The sequence below is a fragment of the Leucoraja erinacea genome, chromosome 15 (assembly GCF_028641065.1).
Source record: "Leucoraja erinacea ecotype New England chromosome 15, Leri_hhj_1, whole genome shotgun sequence".
In the NCBI taxonomy this organism is placed as follows: domain Eukaryota; kingdom Metazoa; phylum Chordata; class Chondrichthyes; order Rajiformes; family Rajidae; genus Leucoraja; species Leucoraja erinaceus.
The window spans coordinates 24,744,868-24,757,165 of record NC_073391.1 but is presented as its reverse complement, the minus strand read 5'-3'; the positions used below and the strand labels follow the sequence as shown (position 1 = coordinate 24,757,165).

At 45.9% G+C, this 12,298-nt stretch overlaps 1 protein-coding gene across 1 annotated transcript in view; it reads right to left on the bottom strand.

Annotated features, from left to right (window-relative positions):
- eno4 (enolase 4) overlaps window positions 1–12,298 on the bottom strand; it is a 57,637-nt gene that overhangs the window by 11,842 nt on the left and 33,497 nt on the right. The window contains 4 exon segments of the mRNA XM_055646924.1: window positions 5,188–5,279; window positions 5,282–5,309; window positions 11,745–11,903; window positions 12,111–12,176. Of these exon segments, the coding sequence (XP_055502899.1) occupies window positions 5,188–5,279; window positions 5,282–5,309; window positions 11,745–11,903; window positions 12,111–12,176 (345 nt within the window).

Genomic DNA, 12,298 nt, shown 5'->3' with positions numbered 1-12,298 from the left:
CAATTATCTATTGATCTTTCTCTACAAGCAGAATACACAAGGTCATGTCTGTTGTGTGAATGACTGTGCCCTATTTGGATTAAGTTGATGTATTGGACTATGATAACAGTTGAGTTGTGTTTATTGATATTGATGAAGGATAAGTAGCAGTCAGGAGATAAGGGAAGAATTTCCCAGAATATCTTCAGAACAGCATCAGGGGATTTATTTTGTGTACATCTGAAGGAATATTAGAGACTTTAATGACCCAGCTGCAGGACGGTTTCTTGTAACTATATGTTACAAGAAACCTGAGGGAAAGATGAGGGAAACCTGAGAGAAAGATGAGGGAATTGAAGGCAATATCTCCAAGTTTGCGGATGACACTAAGCTGGGGGGGCAGTGTTAGCTGTGAGGAGGAGGATGCTAGGAGACTGCAAGGTGACTTGGATAGGCTGGGTGAGTGGGCAAATGTTTGGCAGATGCAGTATAATGTGGATAAATGTGAGGTTTTCCATTTTGGTGGCAAAAACGGGAAAGCAGACTATTATCTAAAAGGTGGCCGATTGGGAAAGGGGGAGATACAGCGAGACCCGGGTGTCATGGTACACCAGTCATTGAAGGTAGGCATGCAGGTGCAGCAGGCAGTAAAGAAAGCGAAAGGTATGTTAGCTTTCATTGCAAAAGGATTTGAGTATAGGAGCAGAGAGGTTCTACGGCAGTTGTACAGGGTCTTGGTGAGACCACACCTGGAGTATTGCGTACAGTTTTGGTCTCCAAATCTGAGGAAGGACATTATTGCCATAGAGGGAGTGCAGAGACGGACGGTTCACCAGACTGATTCCTGGGATGTCAGGACTGTCTTATGAAGAAAGACTGGATAGACTTGGTTTATACTCTCTAGAATTTAGGAGATTGAGAGGGGATCTTATAGAAACTTACAAAATTCTTAAGGGGTTTGATAGGCTAGATGCAGGAAGATTGCTCCCGATGTTGGGGAAGTCCAGGACAAGGGGTCACAGCTTAAGGATAAGGGGGAAATCCTTTAAAACCGAGATGAGAAGAACTTTTTTTTTTCACACAGAGAGTGGTGAATCTCTGGAACTCTCTGCCACAGAGGTTAGTTGAGGCCAGTTCATTGGCTATATTTAAGAGGGAGTTAGATGTGGCCCTTGTGGCTAAGGGGATCAGGGGGTATGGAGAGAAGGCAGGTACGGGATACTGAGTTGGATGATCAGCCATGATCATATTGAATGGCGGTGCAGGCTCGAAGGGCCGAATGGCCTACTCCTGCACCTAATTTCTATGTTTCTATGTCCAAGACTAAGAAGCAGAATCATAACATAGATCAATTACTAATATGAATAACAAGATTATATAATTTAAAATACTCTTTTTGTTGACACTTATCCCTAAAAGTTCTTAAAGTTTTATATTTTCTCTACCATCTTTAGAAGTTATTACCATTGCCCAGTCCATCACCGACTCTGACCTCCCCACCATCGAAGGGATCTATCGCAGTCGCTACCTAAATGCTGCCAACATCATCAAAGACCCACACCATCCTGGTCACACTTTCATCTCACTGTTGCCATTGGGAAGAAGGTACAGGAGCCTGAAATCTGTAACATCCAGGTTCAGGAACAGCTTCTTCCCCACAACCATCAGGCTATTAAACACAATATCAAATAAGCTCTGAAGAATACCAGTCTATTATTATCAGTGCACTATATCCGTTTATTTATTGTGTATAATATATGGTCTATGATACACTCAATTTTTATCTTCTGTTTTTGTATTATGTTTACATATTCTGTTGTGCTGCAGCAAGTAAGAATTACATTGTCCTATCTGGGACACATGACAATAAAAACTCTTGACTCTTGAAAACTTTATTCTGTGTTCAGATATTTCTCTCTCCTTCACAATTTTCTTTTTTTTCTCGCTGCTTTGAAAGCTTTTATGGATTATCTTTCCGGCAGTTTTCTTCTACTGAAATTTCTGACCAATTGGAATGACAGAAAAGTCCCCATTTGAGGAATGCCATTTGATGTTTTCAGTACATTCTGCACAACAACCGTGACTTTATACGATTCTATTGCTAATCTATTCTTTGCAACTATTCCAGAAAGGACATTTGTTTATTTGCCTCTGTACTCCACAATTTGAGATTTGTAACAGAAAATAAAAAATCACATTTGGTTAAAGTGCACATTGTCAGATTTTAATAAAGGTCATTTTTATACATTTTGGTTTCACCATGGAGAAAATACAGCAGTGTTTATACATAGTCCCACCATTTCAGGGCACCATAATATTTGGGACACAGCAATGTCATGTAAATGAAAGTAGTCCTGTTTAGTATTTTGTTGCATATCCTTTGAATGCAATGACTGCTTGAAGTCTGCAATTCATAGCCATCACCAGTTGCTGGGTGTCTTTTCTGGTGATGATCTGTTAGGCCTGTATTGCAGCCATCTTTAGCTTATGCTTGTTTTGGGGGCTAGTCCCTTTCAGTTTTCTCTTCAGCACATAAAAGGGATGCTCAATTGGGTTCAGATCGGGTGATTGACTTGGGTCACTCAAGAATTGACTATTTTTTAGCTTCAAAAAACTCCTTTCTTACTTTAGCAGGTTGTTTGGGATCATTGTCTTACTGTATAATGAACCACCGGCCAATGGGTTTTGAGGCATTTGTTTGAACTTGAGCAGATAGGATGTGTCTATACACTTCAGAATTCATTATGCTACTGCCATCAGCAGTTGTATCATCAATGAAGATAAGTGAGCCAGTACCTTCAGCAGCCATACATGCCCAGGCCATAACACCCCCACCACCATGTTTCACAGATGAGGTGGTATGCGTTGGATCTTGGGCAGTTCCTTCTCTCCTCCATACTTTGCTCTTGCCATCAACACTGATATAATTTAATATTCGTCTCATCTGTCCACAAGACCTTTTTCCAGAACTGTGGTTCCTCTTTTTTAAGTACTTCTGGGAAAACTGTAACCTGGCCATCCTACTTTTGCAGCTAACCAGTGGTTTCCATCTTGCAGTGTAGCATCTGTATTTCTGTTCATGAAGTCTTCTGCGGACATTGGTCATTGACAAATCCACACCTGACTCCCGAAGAGAGTTTCTGATCTGTCGGGCAGGTGTTTGGAGATTTTTCTTTATTATAGAGAGAATTCTTCTGTCATCAGCTGTGGAGGTCTTTCTTGGCCTGCCAGTCCCTTTGTGATTAGTAAGCTCACCAGTGCTCTCTTTCTTCTTAATGATGTTCCAAACAGTTGATTTTGGTAAGCATTAGGTTTGGCTGATGTCTCTAACAGTTGTATTCTTGATTCTCAGTCTCATAATGGCTTATTTGGCTTTAATTGGCACAACTTTGGTCCTAATGTTGATAAACAGCAATCAAAGTTTCCAAAGGTGATGGAAAGACTGGAGGAAAGACTAGGTGCTGAGATCTCTCTTATACATGCATTAAGGAGGCAATTCAAGACACCTGAGTAATTACAGCCACCTGTGATGCCATGTGTCCCAAACATTATGATGCCCTGAAATGGAGGGACTATGTATAAACACTGCTGTAATTTCTACATGATGAAACCAAAATGGATAAAAATACCCTTTAATAAAATCTGACAATGTGCACTTTAACAACAAGTATTTTTTTCTATTACAAATCTCAAATTGTGGAGTACAGAGGCAAATAAATAAATGATGAGACTTTGTCCCAAACATTATGGAGGGCACTGTATGTTATTATTTTGAAGCCTCTGTTATTATGAATTGAATAAAAAGGAGAGCTTTGAACAGTGCTTCCACACCTCAATTTTTTTTTTTTTTCCTGAAATAGAATTCCAAATTACCTGGAATTTGATGGTATTTCCCGGCCTGGTAATGATTGAAATGAAATGATTCAATTTATTGTCATTGTCAGTGTACAGTACAGAGACAACGAAATGCCTTCCCGAACAGCGCATGTGCGACTGCCGCCCCAACTGCGCACACGCGGATGTCGGGCCCACTGTGCATGCGCGACTCACGTCGCAACGACCTCTGCAGTCCGTCTGTCTTTTTTTTTTGTCTCGTTTGAATGTAGTTTTTTTTAACTGGGTATGTGTGTGGGGTGCGGGGTGTGGGACTCTGGAGATTCGGAGGGTCCAGCCACAGGTCTGGTGGACGGTGACACCGGGAGCCCGCGGGTCCCTGGTGGGAGACCGCTTTTCAGGGCTTCCGCAACGGCGACTTCTCCCGCCCGAGTTGCGGGGTTGAAAATTATCCGGAGCGTGACCTTGCATCGCCCCGCGCGGCTTTAATTGTCGGGGGACTTATTTACCATCGCCCGCCGGGGGCTTTGACTCTGACATCGGGAGGAGAATGAGGAGTGCATGGGAGAGATAAGACTGCCTTCCATCACAGCGAGGAGGAGATGTGCTGTGATGGATGTTTGTGTAAATTGTGTTGTGTCTTGGTTCTTTTTCTTGTGTGTATGACTGCAGAAACCAAATTTCGTTTGAACCTCAATGAGGTTCAAATGACAACAAATAAATTGTATTGGGAGACGGCGTCCCTACCGCGTCACCGGCGCCATTTTCATTTGTGACACGGATGACGGGCCTCCCCCAACGGCGCAGTAAATGATGGCCGTAAATATACGGGTACATACCTTTTTTCCGCAAATCATCCAGCGGGCCTGATTGGACCCCTTTGCGTCTCCCCGCGCATGCACAGTGGGCCCGTTATCCGCACGTGCGCAGTTGGGGAAGGCTTACCAGGTTGGGAAATTTCCTGAAATTATTTTATTTTCCTAAAATTACCAGACAAACAGAATATCCCGAGTTTCGGGTAATTTCCTTCAAAGAGGAAACACTGGCTTTGAACCAGATGGAACAGTAGTTCACATTCTATATACACTGTTTATCTTACACAAGGTTCTAATGTTTTTGTCTTTCAGTTACTAACCTCCTTCCGCGTAAGAAAAAAAAATTCTATCAGACGCAATATTGACGTGTAACGTCTTTACGCATGGCTTTAATTCCAGGTGTGATGAAACTCATGACTTCTAAAGATACATTTTTGCAACGTTAGATGTTTTTTATCATTTCATCCGAAATGCTCATCGTCCCTTTTTCAGTTTTTTTTTTTTTTTTTTTTTTTTTTTTGTTTTTTTTTTTTTTTTTTTTTTTTTTTTTTTTTTTTACTAACCTCCTTCCGAGAGGGTCGATCAGACCAATAATGACTACTGCTTTACAATTTGATGTAGAATTCTATAATTCATCAGTATGTTTTAATATCCAGTTATAACTTCATATTTCTGTTTTTCCTGTAAGATAAAAAATTGAAAATGCTCACGTCCCATATCAGTATGAAAGTAGCACATTGAAAGGAATGGAGGAATCTCAGATTTCAAGTCAAGACTGTTTTATGTCACGCATTCTTATTCAGATTTAAATTATTACTTACAGCAGCACAACAGGATATGTACACATAGTACACTGCAAACAATATAATAAACGAGAAAACAAGTTCAGTGAGTATATATACACACACTACCAGACTCACACTATATATATATCTATTTATATCTATATCTATCTATATAACTAAAAGTATCATCTTGACTACTTCCTGTCTGAGCTGTATATTGATTTTAGAAAAAATGCTACCATACATTGCTATGATCTTTGGCCATCTTACTCACAGTCCTCCTCCGCTGTGGCAGCCCCGAGGATTTTTCCGATCAATGAAAATAAAAAAAAGTTATAAGTGTTTAAAACATCTTGAGATCAGCTGATTCGTCTTCTCACCTGTCAATCCCTATGATGAAGGTAACGCCCCTTCCGGGGGGCCAGGACCATAAAACCCCGGATGCCTGGACGTGAGTCAGTCAATCTGGAAGATCGCGAGGGAGAGTCCACAACTGTCATTCTAAGCTGTGAATCAACTGAACTGTGAGTCTGCAATGTGCTTGCAATAAATGATTTGTTAGCCCTTAATGACAATGCAATGAGTTGTTTGGCAATTTGGTGGCCTGCACTTTGCTTGAAATGCTATGAAATGGAATGCAGTGGCCTGCACTCTGCCTGAAATGCTATGCAATTGAATGTGGTGGCTTGCACTCTCTGCCTGAAATGCTATGAAATTGAATGTGGTGACCTGCACTCTGCTTGAAATGGAATTTCAAGGAATAGCCATGAGAGTACTGCCAACCCAAGAGTCAAGAGTCAATTTAATTGTCATTTGGACCCCTGGAGGTCCAAACGAAATGCCGTTTCTGCAGCCATACATTACACACAAATAGACCGCAGACACAACATAATTACATTTAACATAAACATCCATCACATAGCTGTGATGGAAGGCCAAATAAACTTCTCTCTCCACTGCACTCTCCCCCCCCCGATGTCAGAGTCAAAGTCATAGCCCCCGGCTGGCGATGGCGATTGTCCCGCGGCCATTAAAGCCACGCCGGGGTGGTGCGAGGTCGCACACCAGGTCTTGGTGTTGGAGCCCCCGGTGTGCGCTCGCAGAGTCCGCGGCCAGCCCATTTCCAGCCGCGCAGGGGGCCAGTGGTTGTCAGGTCCCCGCTCCAGGAGCTCTTCGACCCCGCAAACTCGGGCGGAAGAGAAGTCGCCGCCCGCAGAGACAGAAGCCCCGAAAAAGCGGTCGTCCCCTCCAGGGAGCCGTGGGCTCCCGGCGCCGTCGTCCACAGACCTGTAGAGAGCCTCCGACTCTCCGGCAGCAGCAGCAGCAGCAGCAGCAGTTCAGCAGCAGCAGGCAGCAGCAGGCAGCAGCTGAGCAACAGCATCAGCAGCAGCAGCGCTCCTCCACCGCCCCGGGACTCGGCCAGCCCCCGCGACGGCAACGGTGAGTCGTACAACACCATCAGCAATCCTGAGTCCTCTTCCACCTGATGTCCCCGGTCTCTTCCTGTTGGAGGCCGGCTCTCCTCGTTGCGGCCTCAACGACGACTGAGACCGCGACGAGAAAAGGTCGTAGTCTCCCAGTGCAGGGAGAGATTCAAAAAGTTTCCCCCCCCCTCCCACCCCCCACCCCACCCCCCCCACACACCCACACCCCCCCACAAAAACACCAAACACTACATAACAAACACAACAAAAAATACATAAAAAAACATCCAGACAAAATAATAAAAACGCAGACAGGCTGCAGAGGCCGCTGCTGGCCAGAGCCGCGCCGCCTACCGGAAATTCAGGTCCCACCAGCCCTGAGTGACTGAGCTGCCGGCCCACCAGCCCTGAATGACTGAGATACCAGCCCTGACTAACTGAGCTGCCAGCCCACCAGCCCTGAGTAACTGAGCTGCCAGCTCACCAGCCCCGAGTGACTGAACTGCCAGCCCACCAGGCCTGAGTGACTAAGCTACTAGCCCACCAGGCCTGGGTGACTGAGCTGTTAGCCGACCAGACCTGAGTGACTGAACTGCCAGCCCAAGAATCCATTCGGCCCACAATGTCCATATTAGCCCGCTCGAAACCAGTCCCTTCGGCACACACCCATACTAGCGCTCCAGAAAGCCTACCCCCCCACAGGTCACCAATATTGTAATTGGTGGATTGGTGGAATATTGCGTTGGGGTACCAGCCCCCGTTGGGTCCCACTTAGTCTACACACTTAGTGTGTATTTATAGTATAGAATATGCATATATATCTATACGTATAACATATCTATCTATAATATAAAACTCTGTGGCCGGCAGACCGGCTGGCTGCCGGCCGGCTGTGTTTCTGCCTGTGGTTGCCAGCCTTTGATTCGTTGCCACGCCAACACCAGACACCGAAACGCCATGATTTTTTTCATTTCGGTAGAGATTTCACTTTTCATTCCAAGTATCCACTCCTGATTCAATTTTGTTGTGTTTATGTACACATTTTTTAATTAAATCCTTCTCTCCCCCCCCCCCCCCCCACCCCCAAAATTAAAATAAACAAAACAGCCCTCAGCCATAGAATGTTGGTGAACGTTCCATCGTGTGATGTCACAATGCCCAATGCTCCCAAATGTCCGATCGGAATGGATCCATTTACATATACCTTTGCTGGCAGCCCTAGCCCCAGCCCCTCCCCCCCGCAGCCTGTGTCGAAGCGCGTCATCACGTGTGTGGGAATAGAGAAAGTGGATTGGGGGTGATAGGGAATGGGGAACAGATGGACTGTCCCTACCCCCTCCGCTTCCACTCTCCCTCCCCACAATTTCCCCTCTCTCCCCTCCCCCCACCCCTCTCCCCCTCCCTCCCCCTCCCCTCCCCCCACACCTCTCTCCCCTCCCCTCCCCTCTCTCCTCTCCCCTCCCCACCCCTCTCTCCTCCCTCCTCCTCACCTCCCCCTCCTCCTCCCACCCCCATCCCTTTCTCCCCCTTCCCCCTCCCCACTCTTCCCCCCCTCCATCCACACTCTTCCCCCTCTACCACCACCTACCCATCTCCCTCCCCCTCCAAAATGCAGGAAGATTGTTCCCGATGTTGGGGAAGGGGAAATCTTTTAAGACCGAGATGATAAAAACATTTTTCACACAGAGAGTGGTGAATCTGTGGAACTCTCTGCCACAGAGGGTAGTTGAGGCCAGTTCATTGGCTATATTTAAGAGGGGAGTTAGATGTGGCCCTTGTGGGGGTATGGAGAGAAGGCAGGTACAGGATACTGAGTTGGATGATCAGCCATGATCATATTGAATGGCGGTGCAGGCTCAAAGGGGCCGAATGGCCTACTCCTGCACCTAATTTCTATGTTTCCCTCTCCTCACCCCTCTCCCTCTCCTCTCCCTCCTCCTCCTCTCACCCCATCCCACTCTCCCCCCTCGCCCCGTTCCCCCTAACCCTCTGTCCCTCTTCTACCACTCCCCCTACCCCGCCCTCCCCACTCTTCCACTTCTCTCCCCCTTACCCCACCCTTCTCTCTCTCTCCCTCCCCAATCCCTCTCTCTCCTCCCCCTCCCTTCCTCCTCCCTCCCCCCACCCCTCCCCTAGCCCTCTGTCCATCTTCTACCACTCCACCTACCCTCTCCCCCCCCTCCCCACTCTTCCACTTCTCTCTCCCCCTACCCCCTCCCACTATCCCTCACCACTTTTTCCCCTCTCTTCCCCACCCCTCTCCCCCCCTCCCTCCACACTTCCCCCTCCCTCCCCTACCCCATCCCCCCCCTCCCCACCCCTCTCTCCTTACCCCCCCCACCTCCCTCCTCCCCCCTCCTCCTCCCACCCCCATCCCTCTCCCCCCCACCCCCCTTCCCTCTTCCCCCCCCCCACCCGGCTGTGTGTGTGCGCGTGTCTGTGCGTGTGTCATTTTGCCTTTGAAACGTATTTTCCCGAAAACCAGACACATACACTGAGATTTTTGCATATTTTGGTGGCGATTTAACTTATGATTTCTGAAATCGACAACTCCCTAAATTTGATCAATTATTTCTCCAGATTTTTAATAAAGTGGTTCACAAAACGGGCTGTTTTTTTAAAAATCAAACCGTCGCGGCAGCTGCGGACGTCACAATGCCCTTGCTCGTGGCACCGCCCCCTCCCCTCCCCCGCTCTTGATTAAAGCAGATGCTCTCAATGCGCAGGCGCACTTTCCACCACCTCCCCCCACCAGTCATTTTTTCGCCTCCCACTGCGCTGTGGATCAAAGATCCAGAGGGAGTAATGGCCGCCAGGGCCACCTTTTCATCACGTGCCCCACGCGACGTTAACGGCTGCTACCGCCTGGTTCTCTTCCCTCCCGGCTCGGTATCTGAAGTGTTTGTGAATTGGTCCCCCGTGACGACCCGGAGATAACCGGCTGGCTCCGGGGGTAGAGAGAGGATGCGCTGAGGATGCGAGGCCATGGAGCTGAGGCTGACTCTGAGGCCGACGGCTGCTGGGCGGCCCTACCCCTCTCCTCCCTCGCTTCTTCCCCCCCCCTTCCTTCTCCCCCTCGCTCTCCCCCCTTCCCCCCCCCCTCTCTCTCCTCCCCCCCTCCCCCCCCCTCCCCCCCCTCTCTCTCCCCTCTCTCTCCCCTCTCTCCCCCTCTCCCCCCCACTCCCTCTACCCCATCCCCCCTGCCCTCCTTCCCCTAAACCACCTCCACCGCTCCCCTATCCCCCCCCCCCTCAGCCCTCCTCCCCCCTCTCTCTCCCCACCCCTCCCTCTCCTCCTCCCCTCCACCCCCCTCTCCCTCTGTCTCTTGCCCTTCTGTCTCTGCCCCTCTCTCTGTGTCTCTCTCCATTCTCTCTCTGCCCTCACTCTCTACCCCTCCTCCCTCTCTTAATAATATTAATATAATATCAAGGGGGGGTTAGTTAGCGTGTGTGTGGGGGTGGTTAATGCGTGTGACGCCGCATGCCCCCCCCCCCCCCAGCCCCCCACCCCAACTGGGCGTTGAAGGAACAGATCTTCACTTGGGTCTAGTATATATATATGTGTGTGTGTATATACACCCACACATACACACATATATATATATATATAACCAGCATACACACACATATCTCTATAATTATAAAACTCTGATCTTGGATGTGTGTGTGTTTATTTGATTGTATATAATCACATCTTCTCAAAAAAACGACGTGCTAACGGTAAAATGTTTACATATTCCGGAAGAGCGAAAACCTCACACGTTCATGTGCCTAACACTTTTAATCATTGTGAAATAAATGAACTGAATACTGACATTATCAATTACACTTAAGTTTGAGTTTACATTCAGCCTATCTTTCACATGTGATCTTTCAACTTCAAGCTCCCTAGGTTATTTTTACATAGAAAGAAGATGCATCTCAATAGATTCTTTTGTCAGTTATGTCATCATGCCTGCAGTTTCAGGGGCATCTGGGAATCAGCCTTTTTGGGTCACAATCGGTCTGTGTCACTCATCTTGAGTACAGACAGAATTCCATTTGAGAAATCCCCCCTCACCCCTTTCAGCAGGAGAAGAATTTCTATAATTATGCTAATGCAGATGGAGATGTTGTTCCTGTCAGAAATATTAATTGAATGGTATTTGTTCAAATAAAATATACAAAATATAGAGATTGTAAACAATACTGTGAATACATAGAAAAATAGAAAATAGGTGCAGGAGTAGGCCATTCGGCCCTTCGAGCCTGCACGGCCATTCAATATGATCATGATATACAATTCAATGGAGAAACCAATAATACAAATTCAGCAGTGAATATTCATCTGTGAATAGTAAATGTCATCAGGCACAGCATTAAGAGATACAGATGTATCTTAGCCTAACGTATAACAAAGATATAAAGCAATTGATATGTAGGTATTACAGAGCCATGAAGCCCAGCCATAAAACAGAGGAAATTTGGTGAACTTAATGAGGTTTGTATTATGGAGCAGTAGAATGTCTTTGCCTTATTAGTTATCCAAACAAAAATTCCTGGCAAATAAATGTTCAGCATACTTTAAATATAAGGCCTCCGACACAGCTTTCCTTGTTTCTGCATCAACTGTGCATGAAATATTGCTTCATACTAAAATAATTAAGGCATAAATGTCAGAATAGAACATTCTATTAAATAAATCATAAATCAGACAAAAAGTTTGCAAACAAGCTGGAGATATCAGAAAGGATTACTAAAAGGCTAGTCAGTGAAGGGGAATTCAAGTTTCATATTAACTCCGCTTGGTTGAAAGGTTCCACAAAAGTTGCCAAGCAACACTATTAAGTGATGTGTATACAAGTATATGCATTTTGATGAATTACAGATTTGAATAATTCTGGATATGTAATTATAATATAAACTCACATAATCCATCAATTCATGTGCACCACAGTTGAGCATTAAATGCACATCATCCCCCAACGTCAATTGCAGTGCTGTGCAAACCTCTTGGATCATCTCAAACGGTTGCTCTATACGATCATATCCTTTCATCCAGCAGCCCGACTGAGATATTGCTGCAGGCTGAATGAAGAAACAAGTCGTTTTGTCTGTTTCGTATTAAAGATTCGGTGATCTGCATGATTACCTCTCCGTCCATCAACAAAAACAAAGATGATAAGGCTAGTCTATTTTTAAAATAGTTGAATCTTAACATAAAACATTATTTAACATAAAATGAATTCTCGAGTGCTTAATTTGAGTAAATGGATTATTCTTCAATATACTTACTCCAGTTTTTGGTGCAAACATCCACTTGCTGATTTCTTGCTGAAGATCTCTGATCATTTTGATACTCTACAAGACAATTTCAAACAGCTTACACAGTACATTCTCAAATCATGTTTAATACAATAGTTTAGCTCTCAAGTTTGGGTGAATTGATCCAACATGCCTTTCTGAATGTTCAAGTCACGAAA